This window comes from Malaclemys terrapin, chromosome 22 (genome assembly GCF_027887155.1).
Source record: "Malaclemys terrapin pileata isolate rMalTer1 chromosome 22, rMalTer1.hap1, whole genome shotgun sequence".
NCBI lineage: Eukaryota > Metazoa > Chordata > Testudines > Emydidae > Malaclemys > Malaclemys terrapin.
Window position 1 is genome coordinate 14,180,359 of NC_071526.1, and position 22,299 is coordinate 14,202,657.

A 22,299-nucleotide genomic window follows, 5' to 3' on the forward strand; every position below is an offset into this window, starting at 1 on the left:
CAGAGCCAGAGCCTTACCATCTTGTCCCTTTGCCCCCATCTGCTTTCTTGACGTCCTGTCAGAACTTGACCGAACAGCTGGGTGTAGCTTGTTTCGTGCAGGCCACCGAATAGTTCATCAGAAGAGCTTTTGGTCAGGGGCTGCGACTAAACTGGGATGTGGAATGCGGCGCCGTCTACAAAATATACACCGGCTGAATCCGAGGGGCGCTCTTCTCTTCTGCAGCTCAGCTCGGGTGTTGTCCGCTCCAGGAATGGTGAGCCCAGAGATCAACTAGGGAATGATTCTGATGCAGCAAGCATGTTCCGCTGTTCCGGGGTCTACAGTCAACGGGAGTCTTTCCATCAACTTCTGTGGGCTTTGATTCAAGCCCGTGGCCCGAGCTCCTGGAGCGATGAAGAAGGCTGGGAAGCTATCCAAGGGAGGGGTGTTTTGGAGACACAGAAAGAGAGAGGTTATCCAGCTCCTGTGTAGCAAAGAGAATAGCCACATTTTATACAGTTCCTGCTAGCCTGTATCCCTGCTACGGACTCTTGGTTAGATGGTCCCCTACTCCCCTCCTGTAAATTACAGTGGGTGGGAGGCAGGGACGAACGGCATGTTCTCTGGCCGAGAATAATCCTTAAGCCTGGAGGGGATTTCGTCGCTCCAGCTCCCGGCCTCGCGCTTGGAGTGGAGTTTTACCAACAGCCGTTAAGTAAAATAAATAAAAAGGCCTGTGCTTGCCAGTGGTAGCGAGTCTGATCCAGTGATTGGCAAAACAGCGCCATTAATTACCGCTTGGCTTCGCTGCCGGGACGCGTTGCTCAGGAAAGGTGGTGGCAGCATGCCTGGGAAGCCAGAGGGAGTGGGGGAGAGAGCGGAAGGGATGAAAGAGAGAGAGGGGAAGCAGGCGCTTGTCTCCAGGCACCATGGAGATACTACGGTTCTGCAGGTGTTGTTTCCTACCACATGCACGCACACACGCTCTCCCCAGGGAGGGATGTTACAGTTCTGGGGTGGCTTCAGGGGATGAGAATTGGAGACACCGGGCCAGGTTCGCCGCCGGTTTTAATGGAGTCACACCAGAGGTGGATTTGGTTCACCGGGGCCAGGAGCAGTAATTACGTCATAGAGCAGCTCTTTACAATTGTTGGTCTGATGCCAGCAGCGTGCCAGGCACATTAGACAGGCCGTGGGGGTGAGAGGCTGCCCCCTGCACCAACAGCGTACAGCCGAGGGTCCCGATTCTACGAAAGGATCCGATGCATGAACCATTTCTCCTCAGTGGGGTCAACTTGACCTTTAAGGACCAAGGAGAGAGAGAGAGAGAGAGAGTGTGTGTGTGTGTGAGGTGTGGAAGTGGAGACTGCACACAGCATCGGGTCTGGGCAGAGAGTTGTTAGGTCCATCTGTGGTAGTCGCACACTTGGTTGGGCAGGGGGATTTTTTCAGTTGTGCTGGAGGGAGGGAAAATCAGGGGTTTGGAAACTCAGCCGTGTAGGGAAGGCTGGTATGTTTGGGCCGGAGGGAACAGCTTTGTTCTCCTCCCATTACCTTTGGACAGCCAGAACGACGGTACCAGGTGCTTTCCAAGCACCCAGGGAGTCGCACTTCTTGCCCCCCAAAAGCACATTCACTTCCTGTCTTGTGGTAGGGTTGTGAAGTGTTAAACAGCCGAAGTGCTCCACCCCAGAGGGCTGCATTCAGTGGGGAGGGTGAAGCAATTTCTGCCAAGGCAGTTGGGGATCCATCAGGAGGAAAGGCTCTGTGTAAATGTAAAAGGACTATTAATTATCTCCTACTATTTATGCCCTGGTCCCTAGTGGTCTCCATGTTAGGAAATGTCATGGGCCATATATTTTATATGCACTTTTAAAAGAACACTGTCAGGTTAAAAGCTTTTCACTTTGCTGAATGAGAACTAACTGGTCAGTTTCCCTTTTGTTGCTAGTCAGTTTCACTTTCAGGGTCTCCTCTGCTCCATATAGGAGCCAATACATCTCCCACTGAAATCTTTGGAAAGGCCCCGGCTGAGTTGTTGGGGCTGTCGCTCTTTGGGGCAGAGACCATTTTTGTGTCCTGTGTTTGCGCAGCGCCTGGCACAAAGGGGACCTGGTCCATGACTCGGACTCCTAGGCACTCCCGCAATATAAAATAATAATTAGTAATAATAATGCAGTGTTTGGATTGCAGTCACTGCAGGACAATGTTTGCTTTCAAGGGGCACTGTCGAAATAAGTGTTGGGTTTATTTTCCCTCCCAAATTGACTCATCTAAAAAAAATCCCAGTGTCTGACTCAACCTGTTGGACACAGTCTGTCCTGATTTTTTTTTTAAATCCTTAATTTTTATTATAAGGGTTTTTCTGCTCCCCGTGGAGATGTTTATATGGGCCTTTTTAGTTATCCAGTCGCCCTTTCTAGCTAACTCTGACCCCGATCCTTCAAATACATAGGGTGAGTTTCTGATACCACAAGTAGCATCTTTCTCAAATGGTCCCATTGACTTTGGTCAGCCAAATAGTGGAGTGAGGTACTGTTTATTGTCAGTATGCGGGCCTGTAACACGCGAGTTGTGTCCTTGAGCTCACTGGGGCAACTCACTCATGTAAAGTTACTCATTTGTTTTGCAGACGTAGGGCCTGTGCAGTGAATCTGACTTGTCCGGTGCACAAGTAAACAACCTGGAGCGAGATTTGCTCTACCCAATTCCTCCCCTCTTCCTGGAGTCACTGGTAACAAGAGGGGACACACCCACAGTTTCCAGACTTTCACATTGGTGGCGTCTTCTTAAATTGTTCCCTCTGGACTTTTTAAAGCAAAACATCCTGGATGCATTTCTGTTGGTCTTCCCGTGCTATAAACGTCTGACCAAAGCGATGAAAACTGGGCACGAAGCATCCTCCTTCCGGGGCATCTGGCCGTGGAACGAACCTCCAGAGGAGATGGGGGGGGGGAATTGGGGGACGACTGGCTGCCTGGAGTACTATCCTGTCCAAAGCCCTAGGCACGTATTTGGGGTGCCCCAGCCTCTCCCACCGGTTGTGCTGAGCAGCGGAAAATGGCGAGATGGATTCTTGTTCTGAGTGTGTTAGCTGGTGAGGTGCGCTGCAAGATTCACCTTTTCTTCCTGACCCCTAATAGGATAGGGAGTGACAGTGGGGCAGCCTGGGGGGTGGGGGAGGCTAATTAACTTTTCTATATCGATGTGATTTGATTTTGATGGGTCTGTTTGTTTGTACCTGTGTTTTTCAAAGACTGTCAGAGGCACCCAGAGTGCTGACTGCGGCCTTAGTTCAGAAAAATCGAAATGAACCCGGGGGCTCCATGCGCAGCCAGATCCGAGTCCCTAGGTTCGGGGGAATCCCAACAAGCTGAAGGTTAATTGCTGCTGAGTTAACTTTGGGTTTCCTGTGGATGTTTTACATTTTTTTCCCCCAACAACCTCGTGAATAACGAACCCTGACTGAGGCCTCTGTAGTCACAACCGCCCCTACGTGGGAAGAAGGCGTCATCTCTTATTGGGAAGCGTTAGGGAACCTCTGTGCAGTCTGAGCTGGAAGAAGCCGTCTTCTCTGCTCCCCGGGCTGCAGCTGGGAATAATCATGTGTGAGGCAGGTATTTAACATCTTCCCTCAAGAGAGATGAACCCCAGAGACTTTAACTGGTTTCAGAAGGGCTGGGTTTCTCTCCTCCTGGAAGGAGATCTCTGGAGAGTTAATGCACCTGCATGACAAATAGTTTGATGATGCATTCTTCTGTCTGAGTCAGCCCTACGTGACGCTGCTAGAATTGTGGGTTATTTTTGTTTAAAGATGAGATTTATACGGCCAGCCTGACCACTTGTGATCGTTAAAGATCCCATGACACTTTTTGCCAGCCTTGGGGTTTTCACTCTCCTAGGTAATTACATTGTGCCTCCCTAAAGCCACCAGGCAGTTTCAGGTGGATAGACTCTTTTGCACTTTCTATCCTAAAACCCCAATTAGCATCCTATAAAACAGCTGTTGCGTTCCACCCCAGAGGTGGCTGCATTTCAGGAGCAGGTGATGAAATTCCTTAGTCTGCAAAGAGCTTTGGGATCCATTGGGATGTAAGACACTATGTCACTGAAGATAATTATCCTATGTAATTAAAAGATCATGGGCCAGATTCTGAACAGACTTATGCTGCTGAACCTCTCCCGATGTCAGTAGAGTTACTCTGGATTTACACCAATGTGAGTGCAATGTGGGCCTGATATTCAAGAGACTTGTGTGTAAACAGAAGCATCCCCTGCTCCTTTTACCCTGCTGCTGAGATTTCAGTTTGGCATCTTGCCTCCTAATTCACTCCCGTGGAAGATTGCGTTTCCCTCCGGGATTTTAGGGAAGGGTGCATGCATGATGCAGAGCTTCGGCAAGGACAACGCAGACAGCTAGAAGTAGGAGTTTGGCCAGGGCACCCGGATGCTTGGGGGAAAAAATGCAGTGAGAGCGTTAACAGCCCGGAGTAGTCAGGCCCTCTGCCTGTGTCTCATCCAGAAGACAACGCCTCCAGCTGCACAGCGCCTCAGAGCACCGCTCTGGGGCATTGGTAGTACTGACGTAAGGCAATGACAAGTCCCGCTCCGTGCCATCGAGTGCCCCCTGGCAATGTACTGGGGCACTGGGGTCTGCAGCAGGGACTCTCTGGGGCAGAGAGCCCCCTCCTGAATTGCTGGCCCCGAGGCGATCCGCCCAGTTCTCCTCGGAGCTGAGTGCTGACGGGGCCGATGGTGGGGACTGCTGCAGGCCATAATGTGCTATGATCCTTGCTGTGCTTCCGGAGAGAGCCCAGGCGGCTTCTCATCCAAGCGGAGAATCACCGAGGCTTTCGCATGCAGGGGCCTTCGCGGCTTTGCCGCAGACTCCGAGGAAAGGATTCACCCCGGGCACGGGGCCAGTATGAGGCCTGTGCCCCTCTTACTGCCCACGTAAGCCCTGCTAGGGCGATGCACGCTGGGCCTAACCCTCGTGTTGCCCCCTGCATGGGGCTAGGGTGACCAGACAGCAAGTGTGAAAAATCGGGACGGGGGGTGGGGGTAATAGGAGCCTATATAAGAAAAAACCCCAAATATCGGGACTGTCCCTTTAAAATCAGGACATCTGGTCACCCTACATGGGGCTGAGTTTCACCCCTAGCGCCCAGGGCTGAGGGGAGAGAGACATGCCCAGCCATGCCCCGACAAACCTCCCCCCTCCCTCAGTGCTTGGAGCTCGCATGGGGTTTGAAATGGGGGAGGGTATTTAGTTCCTGCCGTGCTGTGATTTTCCGTGCCTAGACCTGCTGTATCACAGCCTGCAGCGGTGAAACGGGCGGGCTGGCGCGAACGCCTCATTGAGATGAACGCAGGCGGTCGCTCTGTGCTGCCTGCAGACTCCAGAGGAGGGCTCTGCATTGGGCCACGGCCGGGAGGTACAAATTCTGCACCAGCTGACGGGTAGGTCCCTTTGCCAAGCCCTGCTACGGCTGCCTCTCACGTCACAACGTGGCGGGCAGCCTCTTCTCTGCACCCACCCTGCGTGCAGCCTGCCCGGGTGCCCTGGCAAAGGGAGACTTTGTGTGTGCGGATGAGGCTCTTGTGTTTTGTGTGGGCGTTCTTTGTCTGGGCGAGTAACTTTTTGTGGCCTAGCGGAGGGGACGGCTCCTGGAGGCTGCGCTCGGCTCTGCCACTGAGCTGCGGCGTGACCTTGGGAAAATCACTGCCCTGGGTGCCTTGGTTTCTATGAAATGGGTTTAAAGGGGGCAGCCACCGAGATCCTGGGTGCTGCACAAGGGCACAATGTTTGAACGGGCGATTTACCACCGTCCTTTTTGATGCGCAGGCCGGGGGTCGTGTAGCAGAGCTGGAGGGTGGGGGTGAGAAGCGAGGTAATGATTCGGGCCAGCCGGGCTAGCAGCGCTCATCTCCTGGGACCTGCCATCTCCATGGGACAGGTCGGCGAATGGAAGACAAGGCTGTTGATAGGTTGTATTGGGTCAAATCTCAGCCATGTAGCATCCCTAGAATGGAGCCTGCAGGCTGGGAGCGGGAGGGACAGAGCCTCACGGCGAAGGGGCGTCCAGCCCATCCGTTACACCCAGGCAGCCCTATCGATGTCAAACAAGAACCTTCTCCCCCAGCGTCATGTTCCCCTGTGCCGTCAAGTCCTGCACTAGCTACCGGCTGCACTGGCCCATGAGTTTCAGACATGTGGCGGTCGGGCGCTGTCTTTAGGCCCTGAAGTAGAGGGGCAGGCCCAGTGTCTCCGCACGGACTGTGGGCATCCAGGATTGAAAGCGGTGGCTGGGGTAGCTGTGAGGAGCCCACACCTCTTATCTGGGTTGGATATTCTGTATTCAGCACCCAGCCTCATGCGGCCTGGAGCCCGACTGGAATGTCTGCATCTTTTGCTAATACAAATAATTAATAAACTCTGGGCGGGCAACCTGGTCTTCCTGTGTGTGCTGCAAGGCTCCCAGCACAGTTTTTGGGCGTTCGCTTTGTGCATCATCGAGGGAGGGGCAGCCAACTTCTGACGGCAGAGCCTTTGTCAGTGGCGACGTCATAGGAGGTGGAAAGAATCCCGGCCTCCGGCTGAGTTTGCGACAGCAACAAAAAAAATCACCTTTTTGATCTGCAAACCGTGTGCTACTGATTTGCTCTGAAATTGCCAGAGCGCGAGGATAAAAGTAGGAACCCCAGGAAGCCAGTTTTACGCAATCGCTTTCTTGGCTCTTTAAATGTTTTTTTTAATTAATCCACACACCCCCCCCCCCAACCCTAAACTGGCTCTGTAGCGCAGTGGGGAACAAGAGGGGCAGAAGCAGAATGAAAGGTCTGAGATGAATGGCGACCGCGAGGCAGCCAGCGAGTTTGCCGGCACTTCTGTGAGGAGCCACCGGTGTTTGGGAACGCCTCCCGATTCCGGGAAGGAGCCGGGTTTGGTGGCCGTCTGAGCCACTCAGCATTACAGCATCGGGGGGACAGAGAGAGCATCAATTTTCATGCTATTGGGATGTCGAAGGTCAGGAAGGTTGGCAGCAGTTTCACATTGTTGCTGCTCTGGTCGGTCTGCGAGCTGGGCCGGTTTCACTCCGCGCAGCATGGAGAGAGAGTCTCAAATGTGCAGGTGCTCTTTTCCCATATGGCCTGCTTAGGCTCCTCAGCTGGGGTAAACGAGTGTAACTCCAGTGAAATGATTGGCGCTACCTCTGATTTACCCCAGCGGGGGTGGGGAGGGTCTGGCTCCTGGAGGTCAGCAGACTTGTGTCCTCTTACGCCTGGCCTGATTCTGGCCCATGTAGAGCGTTTGGAAGTGACTGGGAATGTTCATGCAGCATCTGAGTTGATTGCCAATCTGTTTCCTCCAGGGAAGGGCTTTGGGTGGCCTTTTAGCTGTCCCTTTTGGATGCCTTAAAGGGACAGGCCTCCCTCCCTCCAGTGCACGGGTCCCTCCTGCCAAGGCCACTGTGGAGCTGTCGGCCCCACTAACGGGATAGTCTCTCATTACAGTTCACGGCATCACGTCGTAAAACACCAGGTTGCTAAGGCCCTGTGGTTTGCTCCCCTCCCCCTTTCAGCTGGGCCCTCCATGGCCCGAGCACCTGCTGGTGACCCCTCCGTTGCCACTGTGCACATGCTGTGGGGCTGCCAAGGAAACCCCAGAAATAAGGGGCAGCTTGGGGCTCCAGAGATCCTCTGCTTCCCCTGCTGCCTTGTAGGCTCCTTACCAGGGCTCTGGGTGTGGATCGGGCATCGTATCCCTGGGTGGGGTGATGTCCAGCTGTTCTGCTTGGGCGCGCTGATCTTCGACCTTTGTCTGTGCTTTAGCTGCTGCTGTTCCACCTCCAGCTGCAGTTTCCTCCGATGTTACAAGCTGAACAGAGATTTAGTTGGGGTTGGTCCTGCTTTGAGCAGGGGGTAGGGCTAGAACCTCCTGGGGTCCCTTCTGTGATGTTGCAGTCTATATGGTTTTATAAAAATATGCTAATGAGTGAATATAACGTAACTGGAATATGCTTCAAGCAAAAGGTCTCTTGTAAGGTATCATTACAAAGCTTATAATCTACTGAGTGTGATTATCCGGTTTGTATAAATGTACCACTCTTGTATCTGAAACTAGAAGTATGAAATATAACTCTCAGGGCCTATTGTAATTATGCAAAGTGTGGGCCATTAATGGTGGTTTGGAATCTTGATGGCTCCCATTAACCAGGACAATTGTCTGCAGATGGGTGTGTTTTACCTGTAAGTCTTCCTGTATAGGTGTGTGCTGGCAAGTGGGCAATGAAGTCTTGCAGTGACATGTGATCATGTCACCTGAACTGGCATCCATCTTTAACCTGGTGTCTTTCCATTGAGAAGGAGGGGGTGGGAACCCAGAGAGGGACAAAGGGTTCCCGCCTTATGCAAAAGATATATAAAGAGGTGGAACAGAACAAAGGGGAGAGAGGAGCCATCATGAAGAATCCCCTAGCTACCACCTGAGCTGGAACAAGAGCTGTACCAGGGGAAAGAATTGTGCCCAGGCCTGGAAGGTGTCCAGTCTGAGGAAAAAACTTTCTGAAGCATCTCTGAGGGTGAGATTATCTGTATTCAGTTTGATTAGACGTAGATTCGCGCATTTTATTTTATTTTGCTTGGTGACTTACTTTGTTCTGTCTGTTACTACTTGGAACCACTTAAATCCTACTTTCTGTATTTTATAACATCACTTTTTACTTATTAATTGACCCAGAGTATGTATTAATACCTGGGGAGCAAACAGCTGTGCATATCTCTCTATCAGTGTTATAGAGGGCGAACAATTGATGAGTTTACCCGGTGTAAGCTTTATACAGGGTAAAACGGATTTATTTGGGTTTAGACCCCATTGGGAGTTGGGCATCTGAGTGTTAAAGACAGGAACACTTCTGTGAGCTGTTTTCAGTGAAGCCTGCAGCTTTGGGGCAAGTAATTCAGACCCTGGGTCTTTGTTGGAGCAGATGGGCATGTCTGGCTGAGCAAGACAGGGTGCTGGGGTCCTGAGCCGGCAGGGAAAGCGGGGGTAGAAGTAGTCTTGGCACATCGGGTGGCAGCTCCCAAGGGGGGTTCTGTGATCTAACCTGTCACACCTTCCAACCCTGATCTTCTATGATTCTATGATTTAGATCAGGGAGAACCAGCTGCTGCAAAGATGGCGTGGGTGGCTTGGCAAGGGTGGCCCTCTCCTCTGAGTCAGTTGTAAGCACCAGGCCCCAGTGTGGTGCTAGGGGGCGCTGTGCTGCAGGGGAGTGGGGAGGGTGAGTCAGCAGGGGGCGCTCTCCTCTGAGTCATTGCTGACCCCAGTGCTCGGAGATACTGTGCTGTCGGTTTGGGAGAGACCTAAAACCAAGGTTATGAGAAGATGATTTAAAGAGCCCGTGATGCATTTGGCAGGAGCAGGGGGTGTGAACCATGATGACCGGTTTGGATAACTACAGCCTGGTTGTCAAAATTGCCAGCATGGTTTCAGAGAGGGACCATTTTCCTCTCCCTTTCTGCCCTAAACGGTTGCGTAGCATTGCTGTTAGAGCTGCCACGTCCCACCCCAGAGCTCGCTGCGTTTCCATGATGGGCGAAGCGTGTGCGTGACAGATGCACATGTGAGCAGCCAGCACAGTTTGCAAGGCACTTAGTGACTGACAGCGGCTGTATCAAGGCAGAGTCGGGAGAGTGGCTGTCGGGTACTTTTGGAGGGTGGCTCTGTGCTGCTTCACGCTGAACACCAGTATTATTCTGGGAAGGGGCATTGGGGCCGGGGTGGGGGGTGGGGGGGGAGAGAGGGTCTGCCCTGCCAGGATGCAGGAATGCTTCTATGCAGTATTGAGGCCCAGGGAGCCCTCTGCAAAGTATATAGCGTGTCCCTGTCTGACTTGCTTCTCCATAGGCTCTCTGCTCCATGGAGTGGAGATGGGAAGCCATCCTGCCAGGGGCTCCAGGTCCTTAATGGATTCTTTAAAAATATAAAGAGAAAATGAATCTCCTGGGCCCCACATTCCGCCCTGTGAGTTCGCTTCTCATTATCGCCACAAAGCCGGCGCTTTCATAGGCATGCCGGGCTGGGCTCCCGCTCCCTTGCCTGCTGCTAATGGCTGGTCCAGAGAGGTAGAGGCTTAAGGGAAAGTGGGGGGCTTGAGAAGGAGGGGTGCCTGTTGAATCTTGAGGGTTGAATTGCAGATGCATGAGCTCACATCTCCAGCCACCCGATTGGCACCCTCTGTTAGGTGGCAGAAGAGGCGAGCGCAGGACTTGGCAACCCAATTAAATTGCGGGGGAAGCTTTCACCCACAAAAGTGAGGTTTCCCCTTCTGCAATTGAACTCTCCTTAGCACGTTGGGGGAGGGGGTGCACGCAGGGGGTGTGTGGGCAAAAATATGCAAATCTTGCTGAGGCCCCTCCTACCTGCTGTTGTTATTGACATTGGAGTATTGCCTAGAGGCCGCAGCTGGCACGGGGTAGGTCTACACAGCAACTAGACACCCGCAGCCGGCCTATGCCGGCCGACTTGGGCTCGCGGGGCTCAGGCCGTGGGACTGTGTCATTGCGTGTAGACGTCTGGGCTCGGGCTGGAGCCCGGGCTGTAGGAACCTGTGAGGTGCCAGTCCCTCAGAGCTCCACTGCACGGACATACGGTAAATGGTACGGACAAAGAGTCTACAGTCTAAAACCAACTTCCTGCCCACCTATCTCCCCATCAGCCTGTGCAGTCGGCTGGCGGTACCTAAAGAGTTACTCAGTTTGAAATACACACATTTCAAACTTTCTTTTTGTTTTGTAAATGGAAGTTGAGATTCTGATGTGATCCCGGGGCTCCAGGAGCTGGGGCTTGAAGAAACACCCTAGATATCTCAGAATCTGGCAACAGCAGAGTGAGATCAAATGCAAAAGGATTTTTCCTCCCCTCTCCTTGGAGATCACCATTAGTGGATTACAAGTCACTACTGTATAATATTTATGCTGTACTGTAATTATTTTGGAGTCGAGCGTCCGCATGGGGAGGTATTCCAGAATAGCTATCGCAGAATAGTTCATTGCACTAGATCTATGCTAGTAAGATTCCTCAGGTGACCAAGCCCTTAGTCATGGGTGGCTTGGGGGCATGGCCCTTCCTGCCCCTCATGCTGGTGGTTGTGGGTTCAAATTCCCAGCATTCCTTGTGCAGAGAGTAAATGCTGTGCTTTTGGCAAATGAGGCTGGTGCCTCTCCACGGGCTACTCCTTTACCGGTACTTCCAAGTGAGAACTCTGTTAGCTTTCATTCAGACTGGGCTGGGAAGGATTAGCTTTCTCCTGCTAAAACCCGGGGAATTGGCAAATCGTAAAAGGTGTCAAAGTAAATTCTGCCTTTTAAATAAAGCATTGTGGCCAACTCGGCTGTGAACTGATGTAATGGTAGAGCGCTTCCTGCACACTTGTGTTGGCTGCAGTCGTGGAGTGGGCTGTTCACATTGTGTTGCACTGGGTGTATGTGTTGGAGTACACACAGAAGTGCGTGCTCCTGGGTGTGTTGGGGGGGTTGTAGAAGGGTGCTTATGTTAGTGTTTGTAGTGGGTGAGGGGATGTGTGGTTGGGTGAGGGTGGTTGGATTTGTGTGTGTTGTGTTGTGTTCTGCATGGGTTCTTATACTGTGCTCCTCGCTAGAACTGGGCACATTTTTTTGGCTAAAACCTTTTTTTTTTTTTTGTGCTGCAAAATGCACATTGGTTTTGACCGAACCATTTCACCAACTCGTGTCGATGTCACCAAACTCGTTTGGCTGAAACGAAAAAAGAAAACGTTTCAGAACTGTGGAAATGAACCATTTTGATATTGCCAAACAAAAACCTTCCGGGCTTGATTCGCAAAACTAAGGAGGAGGTGCTGCCTGAAAACCTTTAGCCCAGTGCCTGGGCCTCTCCCCTGGGGTTTGGGAGACCTGGGTTCGAATCGCTGCTCTGGAGGCGGGACGTGACCCCAGGCTGTTGTTTGTACTGGGGTCAGTCTCTCAATCCCCGCGGTCGAAGCTGTTCTGCTTTGCAAAGTGTCATGTGTGTGCTTGTGCTGACAACCACGAACCCATTGCAGCTAACGAGGAGAGACGCCAGCCAGTGAGAGGCCGTTGTTCAATTGCTGGGTTATTTTTAGATTTATAAGGTGCCCACCGTGGCTTTCCAGAGAAATAAAATCCAAGGTGGAGCCCCCCTGCCCGAATGCCTCACTTCCTGCCCCCTCCCTCCCTGGGCCATCTCTGTCTTGTCTGGGCTAAGTCACAGCCAGCGGGATCTCCCCCCAGGTCCCTATCTCAGCTCCAGTGGCCAAGGCACGGTCAGCCAGGCCCTGCTGCCGGTCTCCAGTCCTGCCAGATGGCAGCGAGGGCCGGGAGGCTTCACAGCTGGCGCAGGAGGGGCACCGGCTTGCTGCGGGCGTCTCGTGCCGCTTTCCCAGCTGAGACACCAGACGTGGGAGAGGAATTTGTTCCCGGGTGGTTTGTTCTGTGCAGCGCCCTTGGCCGGGGTACGCCAGGCCCCGTGGCATCGAGGAGGGGCCGGCGCTCTCTTGGCAGAGCCCTCTTACCGGGTGTGGGCCAGGGTTGGGTTAGTGGCTCACTTAATATCTGCTCCTGTGTTTCCTCCCAGGCCGCCTGGCCTGTCTCCCTTCCTGTGGGTTCTGCCTGCAGCCCCCCCTCCTGCATGCAGCTGGGGGCAGCCGTCTGTGCTGCTCCGTGAAGAGCCAACAACCACAGGAGACCCCAGAGTTTGGGCGTGCTTCCCGGATAGATGACGCCTCCATCAGCACAGCGCCCCCTACTGCTCTTCTGGAGTATTGGGTCAGCACTAACTCGAAGGGGGGTGCGCCTCCTGCTGAGCTCCCCGTCCCACTCCCTGCAGCAGAACACCCCCAGCGCTGCACTGGGGTCTGAGGGCCAGCGCGGCCAGAGGGGAGAGCGCCCCCTGCTGACTCCCCTCCCCGCTCCAGGCAGCTGAGTGTTCACAGGGCCAGGGCTTGTGCACATGGGGAGGGGCGCTTGGTAGATCTCCAGCTGCTGCTCTCAGGCGACCCTCCTGGTGAATGCCCTCCCAGCTGTTCTGGCGTGGCTGGCTCCCCCTTCTGCCCACCCTCCCTCACGGTGATGGGGGCGGGGCCCACCGCCTCCTGCACTGGGACCCTGCCCCCCAGCCCTGCGCCTCACGCAAGGCCTGCGGGATCGGCCCTGGCAGTGCCAATACGGAGCTGTCAGGAAGAATAAACGTTCAGGGCTCACTCTGCTGGAACTAATGAAAACGAAGAGCCGGGAAGCTGGAGAATCATGCCCCCGAGGGAGCACTTTTCCCCCCGCACGTGGGGCCGAGCGCCGGCCTGCCTGTCGGACGAGGAGCTGGCTATATCACTGCCTCGTTAGCTCTCGCATTGAGGTTACCTCTGCCTACTGCACGACCGGGGACAAGAGACTCCAAAGCTCTGCCTACCCTAGCTGCTCTCGCCTGAAGCTCCAGCCATCGGGGGCAGCAAGGGGCCAGCCCGGCCATTGCCTGGTGGGGCAAACGCATGGCGTGTGATGGGTGTGTCGGGGCGTGGCATCGTGTGGCATGGCCTTCTCCTCTCCAGGTGCGCCAGCATCACGCCATGGCGACGGCTCCTCTCGCAGCACGGTGCGGGGAAGCAGCCTCATGTCATGACACAGCTGCTTGACACGGCAGGGCCTTGCGAAGCCAGGGGGATGAGTCGTGCGACGCCATGTCACTGTCACAAGCATGAGCACTGTCACTAGCAGCGGTGACGCCGTCGTCGCGCAGGGCACCGTCCAGCCGTTGCAGTGCAGGGGTAGCGTGATGCAGCGTCCTCGTGTCGTGACACAAACGCACGCAGGGGTCACGTGGCACAGGGCCCTCGTCTCGGGGCGCACGTGCTGCAGCGTGACATGATGGAACATCCTGGCTTCAGCCGTGCGCTAGGTGGGAGCAGCAGCCACTAGTGATCGGTTACAATCCCAGCGCGAAGGCTGCTGTGGACTGAGCCCCTTCCCGCGGCAGCCGGTACCGCCGCCATCCTGACAGCGCCCGGGGTCCAGTCATTGGCTGAACCAGGGGTCACTTCGGAGGGATCCCTTGGGCGAGGGTGGGGGCTGCCCTGCTGAGCCCTGGATGAGTTCGCTCCTCTGTTGGGATGGCTGGCACTGGCGACCGACCCTTATAACACAGCTCATGGAGCTTTTATTCCAGTGTGTTTCCTCCCTGGGGGAGGCGTCGTTCCCATCCCGATGGCCAAGCAAGGGGTACTGACTGCAACCGTGTCCCTGCCCCCCCGGGGCACCGCCCCCGGGGTCCAGCTGGGAGGGAGGAGCCAGTGGAAGACTGGCCTCGGCAAACAGGCTGCGAGGCCAAGGAATAGGCCTGGCGGGTGGGTGGGGAGAAGGCGCTGGTGAGGGCTGGCTGGCATCTGCCCACTCAGCAGTGGTTCCGGAGACCACGCGAGGGACCGGAGTTGATTTGCTCCCTGGAGGTGGTGCCGACTCCCCCCCATTCCTGGCTGGCACAGAGACAGCGAGGACGACACGGGAGAACAAAAGGGTTTTGTTCCTGTAGAAACCGCAGTGGCGATGTTGCAGTCGGAGCTGCGTGGAGGCTGACGAGGACGTGCGCCGGGGTGGATGGGGGCTCCGTCATGCACGGTTGAACCCCCGGTAGGAGGCTGGGCGTCAGGCCGGCTGGGTTCTGTTGCTGTCTGGAAGACGGTGCAATCTAGTGGCTGGCATCTCGGGCTGCGAGTCAGGACTCGTGGTTTCGGTGACTCTCCCTAGAAGTTTCTGTGGGGTGGTTAGAGCCGGGTGCTGTGTGTCAGGACTCCTGGGTTCTGTTCTCTTTGGGGGCAGGGACCATCTGTGTTCTGGGTTTGTACAAAGTCTAGCACTGCAGGCTCCTGGCCAGTGACTAGCGCCGCTACGTGCTCCGGCAGTACAAATAATTCATAATGGCATTGCTGTGCCGTGCGCTCGTTAGCTCATTTCACTTAGGCCTGTGAGCAGCCAGCCGCTGGCTGGGAATTAAGTCTCAAACGGGGGTGGTTGGGATTGAGTTTGGATGGGTGCACAGACGTATGAATCAAAGGGATTCTTGAGTTCTCTTGCCACTGAGCTTGTCTGTGGCCTTGGGGGAGTCACGTTGCCCCTCTGTGCCTCAGTTTCCCCACATGTCCAGCTGGGGTAATGCGGTTGCCCGGCGGGAAGGTCTGCGGACATGCGTGAGTTACCAGAGCTTGGGTAGCACTCTGACCCCAAGCACTGTACCATGGAGACTAGGATCCCCTTTCCCCATGCAGGGACCCTGTCTTGGGGGGTGGTGCTGAGCTGCATGAATACAAAGGATGTGGGGGGGAGGCGCAGTCCAGGGCTCCAAAGCAGAGCTCCTCTGGGATTCATGCGGCTGCTGCTGGCGGGACCTTGATAGATGCATTCCCTAGGATCACGTAACCAGTAAGTCTGTTTCCTCTCTTCTAGGGGGGCTTGGATCCCATGGGACTCAGATCTAGACCTCCCCTGCTAGTGTTTTTGCAGCACCCCAGCCCGATCCTGCGTGGTGCTGTGTAGCCCTCTCGCCTTTTGAAATCACCAGGCGCTGATGGGGCCAGCACCTTGCAGGAAGAGTCCCCAGCTACCCAGATTCTGCAAAACCATCTGTTGTTTTTGTTCCCCATCCTGCCCACCAGTTCTGCCATGAAGTCACGAGTCTCACATCCTTCTGCAAAGCTTCGCCAAACCAGCCACCCTTCCAGGGCACTTTCCCACTCCCTCCCACCTCCAGTCAGATCCAGCTCCTTCCCTACCCCGCGAGCTGAGGACTCCAGCATGCTGGGTTTGGTCCTCTGCTCCAGGCCCCACGCTCGGCAGCAGTTTCCAGCCCCACCAGAGCTCCTTCGACTCTGGCGAGCTTTGAGGCCTTGGCGCTGCAAACCACAATGCTGCAGCAATCACGCTGGCTTCCCCATTCCTGTCCTGACATACTTGCAGCAGCCAGAGTGTCTCCAGCTGCACGCTACGGGCAGGTGCGTCATGCCACCAGAGAGCTGGCATCTCTTTCGCAACGTCGGGCTCACACTGGTGGCTCTTGTGAGATTGGACCCTGGAAACGGTCCCTGTTCTCTGCTCTGAGAGCGCTATGCTAGCATGGATAGAGCAAACCTTCATCCTCACACCCGTGTGACTTTCAACCCGCCTTGCCCCGACCTCCTCCCCCAGATCCCCTCCCTCCCGGATCTCCCACCGTTAGCGTTCTCCCCGCTGCTCCGGCTGTATCTCAGATCACGCTGCAGCCTCCTTCGGCTCCGAGGTCAGCCCAGCTCACGTCGCAGATGCAAAGCCTCTCTTAAAAGCGAGGCTCCGCCCTGATTTAATAAGGCAGCTGCCATCCGTTATTTTATTAATGAGTTATTAAAATCCCGTTTGAGGCGAAGCAGCTGCAGCTCTAGGATCATTCCCAAGAAATATGTTTTTAATGATCCGTTGGTTCCTAGTTAATGTACAACAGGTGCCCGCAGGAGCCTCCGTGTACTCGCAGAGTCCCGCTCTGATGAGGTGTCGTCCTGACTCCAGAGAGACCCCCACGCTGTCCTGGCCCCAATGCCTTTGCTAGGTTTCCTCCGTTAAGCCACCGATCCGTCAGTCCCTGCTGTGCTCACTCGGGATAGGATGTGGGGAGTAGCCGGGAAAGTCGGTAGCATTTGGTCTGTTCTCCCCCTAGCTTATCACAAGCCCCGTGTGGCTATCTCCCCGAGACCTGTAGGGATACTGGCTACATTTCCCCCGCTCTACACTCCAGCGAGAGGAGTTGGAATCCCCTCCCTGCTCTCCCATGAGGAGGGGGCTCAGGCTCTGGGGACAGCCCGTTGGCTCCCCTGTGAGCCCTGTATCCAAGCGCCTCACTGCCAGGAGTTCAGGTCTCTCTAGCTCACCCAGTCCTTGGCCATCAAGGTGGGGAATTTGCACCAACTGTGACGTGAACGGGACTGAGACCCAGTAGCCTCATTGCACGTGGGCCGTTCACCAGTAACCCGGCTGCCTTGGGCTGGATTTGAACCAGCGACCTAGCAGCAGCAAGGTTGCTGGGATGGCGAGGGGGACGAGTTTACCCGTTTCCTCCTGCACGGCCGTGGCGGCTCGCGAAGCGCAGCTCAGGATAACAAGCTCGTCACAGCCTCCCTGATCCCTGCGCCAAAGTCAGCTGTTAATTAAAAGGGCTCTTGCCCCGGTTTGTTACATTGCTGAATGGGGTGCGGGCACTCGCTCACCTGCTTCTCGCCCCAAATTACCTGTCGCCTGTGAACTTTGCAGAAGGGTGGGGGAAGGGACAGAGGGGGGCTGGAGAGACACAGCCAGTGTGTCGCATTCACTGTCCCAGGGAGCGTCTGACAGAGCCGGCGAAACCCCGGCTAAAGCCGTCCATATTTATAGCGCCCTGTGAACATTTAACTGATTATGTTGTGTGCGGCAGTTCGGAGCAAACCCAGGGCTATGGGGAGGGGGCTTTCTGCTGTCCGCCCCAGGGCTGTGGGGAGAGGGCTTTCTGCTGTCCGTCCCAGGGCTGTGGGGAGAGGGCTTTCTGCTGTCCACCCCAGGGCTGTGGGGAGAGGGCTTTCTGCTGTCCACCCCAGGGCTGTGTGGAGGGGGCTTTCTGCTGTCCGTCCCAGGGCTGTGGGGAGAGCGCTTTCTGCTGTCCACCCCAGGGCTGTGGGGAGGGGGCTTTCTGCTGTCCACCCCAGGGCTGTGGGGAGAGGGCTTTCTGCTGTCCGTCCCAGGGCTGTGTGGAGGGGGCTTTCTGCTGTCCGTCCCAGGACTGTGGGGAGAGGGCTTTCTGCTGTCCGTCCCAGGGCTGTGGGGAGAGGGCTTTCTGCTGTCCGTCCCAGGGCTGTGGGGAGGGGGCTTTCTGCTGTCCGCCCCAGGGCTGTGTGGAGGGGGCTTTCTGCTGTCTGCCCGTGGCCGTGTGTGTGAATGCGGGTATATGCATGCAGCGCGTTTGCAGGCAGGGACAGTGTGTGTGTGCAGGTGGGGTGTGTGCAGGCGGGGTGGGGGTGTGCACGTGTGTTGCCATGGCCCCAGACACTAAGGACGTTCTGACCCAGAACTGTCTTGCTGATCCGGTACCTGTTGCATCTGGGGGGAGGGAGGGGTGACTGCATCCCAGGTCCTGGCTTGTCCCTCTGCCACGCACATGCTGCCTCCTTTGTTCTGTATTTAGCAGGGGGACGTGCCTTTGGTCTCTGATTTTTTGGAGGACTGTTCTTGCCGCTCGCCCGGCTCTCTCCCTCCTTTCCCTCAGGGCTGTGACGATGCCAGGTGGTTTGGGAGCCTGTTAACCTCCCAGTTCAGAGCTGGCCACGGTTCATGAGAGATGCCAGCAGCCTGGCTGGTGCTAGCCAGGCTCAGCAGAGGAGACAGCTGGGCCCTCCAGTGCTAAGCTGATGCCTGTTGTGTGGGCAGTGCCCACGGGGACGTGGGATAGGCTGGCGTTGTCACGGCCTGCAGGGCACTATGTGTATAAAGCCCCCAATTCTCCAGGGCTGTCACCACTGCCTCTTATACTAGATCTTAAATCAGCCAATCACGATCATCTCCCCATGGCCATTTATACCATCCTTGCAATCCCTGGCGCTGGTACGGCGCCCCTGGATCATAGAATCACAGGACCGCGAGAGGTGATCGAGTCCAGTCCCCTGCACTCATGGCAGGACTAAGTATCTAGACCATCCCTGAGAGGTGTTTGTCCAACCTGCTCTTAAAAATCCCCGATGGTGGAGATTCCACAACCTCCCTGGGGAATTTATTCCAGTGCTTCACCACTCTGACAGTTGGGAAGTTTTTCCTAATGTCCAACCTAAACCTCCCTTGCTGCAATTTAAGCCCATTGCTTCTTGTCCTATCCACAGAGGTTAAGACGAACAATTCTTCTCCTTCCTCCTTGTAACAACCTTTTATGTACTTGAAAACTGTTATCATGTCCCCTCTCAGTCTTCTCTTCTCCAGACTAAACAAACCCAGTTTTTTCAATCTTCTCTCATAGGTCATGTTTTCTAGACCTTAATCATTTTTGTTGCTCTTCTCCGGACTTTCTTCAATTTGTCCACATCCTTCCTGAAATGTGGCGCCCAGAACTCGTCACACTACTCCAGTTGAGGCCTAATCAGCACGGAGTAGAGCGGAAGAATTACTTCTCGTGTCTTACAACTCTCCTGCTAATACATCCCAGAATTATGTTTGCTTTTTCTGCAATAGTGTTACACTGTTGACTCATATTTAGCTTGTGGTCCACCATGACCCCCAGATCCTTTTCTGCAGTACTCCTTCCTAGGCAGTCATTTCCCATTTGGTATGTGTGCAACTGATTGTTCCTTCCTAAGTGGAGTACTTTGCATTTGTCCTTATTGAATTTCATCCTATGTACTTCAGACCATTTCTCCAGTTTGTTCAGATCATTTTGAATTTTAATCCTATCCTCCAAAGCACTTGCAACCCCTCCCAGTGTACTCTGTATGCCATTATCTAAATCATTCCATCAGGCTCTGCCATGGCATGGGCTGGGGCGGTTCTGCGTAAGGCGAGCATTGGGCAGCCTCTGATTCGGTCCTGCCTCTGGGCCAGGGAAGCTGAGTTTGGGGGGAAGGGCTGTGAATGTCCCAGTGGATAGAAAACCTCTTTTGGGACACTCCAGGAGATGCAGATGCAGAGCAGAGATCCCAGGGTAAGTTTTCCCTCTGGGAGATGAGTGGGGAAACTCCAGTCATTCACGGCGACCCTGTGAATTCCCGCAGAAAAAGGCATTTCAGGTACAAATCCTGGGACTCTAAACCTAGAAGCCTTTGGAATCTACCCTCTTCCTCTGGCATCACTAAAACCAGAGGTGAGACTGCAGGTTAACTGCGTCCTCACACCCAGGATCGTGTCCCCCTTCGGCCATGCGGTGCCCAGCACCGACAGCAGGGGCTGTGGCAGTGACCCAGCCCTTTCCCGTGCCGGGGGTGTTCTTTGTGACCCACTTGAGCTTTGGCTGCCAGCAGAGGGGCTCGCCAGCTGCCCTCTGATGTCATTCCAAATGGTGCCGAGACCCAGACAGAGGGGCACTGGAGATGCCAGATGGTAATGACATTGGATTGCTAAGAACCAAGTCTGGAGTTAGGTTCTGGTTCCTGTGCTCACGTTAAGGAAGGGAAATCCATGGCCCCAGGGCAGGTGGGCGGCCCAAGGCAGTGCTCACATGTGCTTTTCAAGGCAGGCGCTCTGCTCCAGCGGAAACAGTTGGGGGCAGAGAGGCAGGACACCTGGGTTCTATTCCTGGCTCGGCGACAGAGTGCAGTCTAGTGGTTAGTATGGTTAAGTGGTTATAGCAGGGATCTGGGAGCCAGGACTCCTGCATTCTATTCCCAGCTCTGTGCTGATTCCCTGTGCGACTTTGGGCGAGTCATGCCCTGCCTCAGTTTCCCCACCTGTGAAAGGGCGCTCAGGACCCCTCCCACGCAGGACCATTGACATGTGGCTCACACACATTTGCAAAGTGCTGGGAGAGCCCTCTGCTGCATTCAAAGCCTGTAACGGATTCTTGGGTGGGGGATGGCAGGGTGTGTGACTTGGGTGGGAGGCGGAGACGGAGACTGGGATGGAGGGACTTGGGGGGCCTTGGATGGGAATCACCCCCCTCAAGAGTCATAAAGTGCCGCCCCCTTAAACTCCTTCAATCCCACTGGTGCAGCGACCCCCGCAGATGCGGCTGCCTGGCATTGCTCCCCTGCCCAATTCTCCCTTGTCCTCCTCCAGCCTGTCTGTCTGCGCTACCCGCCAGCGGGGCAGGTGCTCCGCGCCCTGGGCAGGGCCAATCCCCTTTGTTACCGGCCTGTACATCTAGCATAGCTCCAGGCTCAGGCTACCGTAATGTATATATCTGGGGAGGGCTGTGTATCTCAGGAATCCCTTGCTCAAATGACCCCAAATTTAGATCACTAGCCCTACCACATGTGCCCACGATGCATTCCAAGTTTCAAAGCAATACGGCTAAGGATGTGGATTTTAGAGCACTTGGAAGAGACTGCCCCTACTCCGGAGCACTGGTGCTCTGCTGTAATAACACCCCCTCACTCTGCTGCAGCTCAGTAAGGCTCTGTCTGTCTGTCTGTCTCTCCTGCAGGGCAAATGACATAGGATGACCCCTGCTGGTCCCCTCTTACTGTCTGTGATATCGTCTCTCTTGTGGCTAACGTGGGGCTTCGACCCAGCTCCCAGCGCCTGCTCAGCTCTGGCCTCCGGGGTTCTCTACGGCTCGTTCTCGCTCAAGGACCTCTTCCCCACCATCGCCACCGGCTGCTCGTGGACCCTGGAGAACCCCGACCCCACCAAGTACTCCCTGTACCTCAAGTTCAACCGGGAGGAGCAGGTGTGCACCCACTTCTCCCCCATGGTGCTGCCACTCGACCATTACCTCGCCAACCTCACCTGCGGCCCGCAGGGCGACGCGGGGCCGCCCCCACGGGGCCAGGAGGACGGGGAGGAGGAAGGGGAGGCCCGGCTGGAGCTGTGCCAGGGCGCCAGCCCCATCACCTTCCTGCACTTCGACAAGAACTTCGTGCAGCTGTGCCTGGCCGCCGAGCCCGAGGCGGCGCCCCGGCTGCTGGCCCCCGACGCCCTGGAGTTCCGCTTTGTGGAGGTGCTGCTCATCAACAACAACAACTCCAGCCAGTTCACCTGCGGGGTGCTGTGCCGCTGGTTCGAGGAGTGCCTGCGGCTGGGGGAGCGGGGGGCGCGGCGCTGCGGCCTCACCCAGGCGGGCTGCAGCTGTCAGGCCGAGGCCCCGCCGGCGCCCCGGCAAAACGAGACGCTCTCCAACGCCCTGCCGCCAGCCAGCGTCCCGGCCGCCACCAGCAGCAGCCAGTGCTGCGTGACCGAGCTGCATTCTGGGAATGCGAATGATTTATACGCGCCGGAGATTAAATACGGTAAGGGGGCGCCGGGGCCTGGAGGAGGGCGGGGGGGTCAGAGTGACGGAGCCACAGCCGGCTCGGGCTCCGTTCGATCACTGGGTGCTGAGAGCGGGATAGAATTTGGCCCCTTTCGCCTCCGGGAATCTACTTTCCCTGTTAGCGCTCTGGGGCCCAGCGCGGGCCGTTCTAATGCCATCCAGTAGAGGGCAGCGGCGCTCGTCATGCTAGTCGTCATCTGTAGTCGTGGGCTAGTACATGGGAGGGGGCAAAGGGACCCGTCTGGCTCCAGTCTGTGCGGAGCGGAGACGGGGAGCTAGTGGAGTTGGTTTATAACCAGAACACTCAGCTCCAGTCCACCTGA

General features: G+C 55.6%; 1 protein-coding gene across 4 annotated transcripts in view; it reads left to right on the forward strand.

Moving 5' to 3' along the window:
- ADGRB2 (adhesion G protein-coupled receptor B2) overlaps positions 1-22,299 on the forward strand; it is a 104,711-nt gene that overhangs the window by 4,416 nt on the left and 77,996 nt on the right. For all 4 annotated transcript variants that reach the window (XM_054012021.1, XM_054012020.1, XM_054012022.1 and 1 more), the window contains exon 2: positions 21,149-21,953. In XM_054012021.1, the coding sequence (XP_053867996.1) occupies positions 21,164-21,953 (790 nt within the window). In that variant the 5' untranslated portion in view covers positions 21,149-21,163. The remainder of the gene's footprint in view (positions 1-21,148; positions 21,954-22,299) is intronic.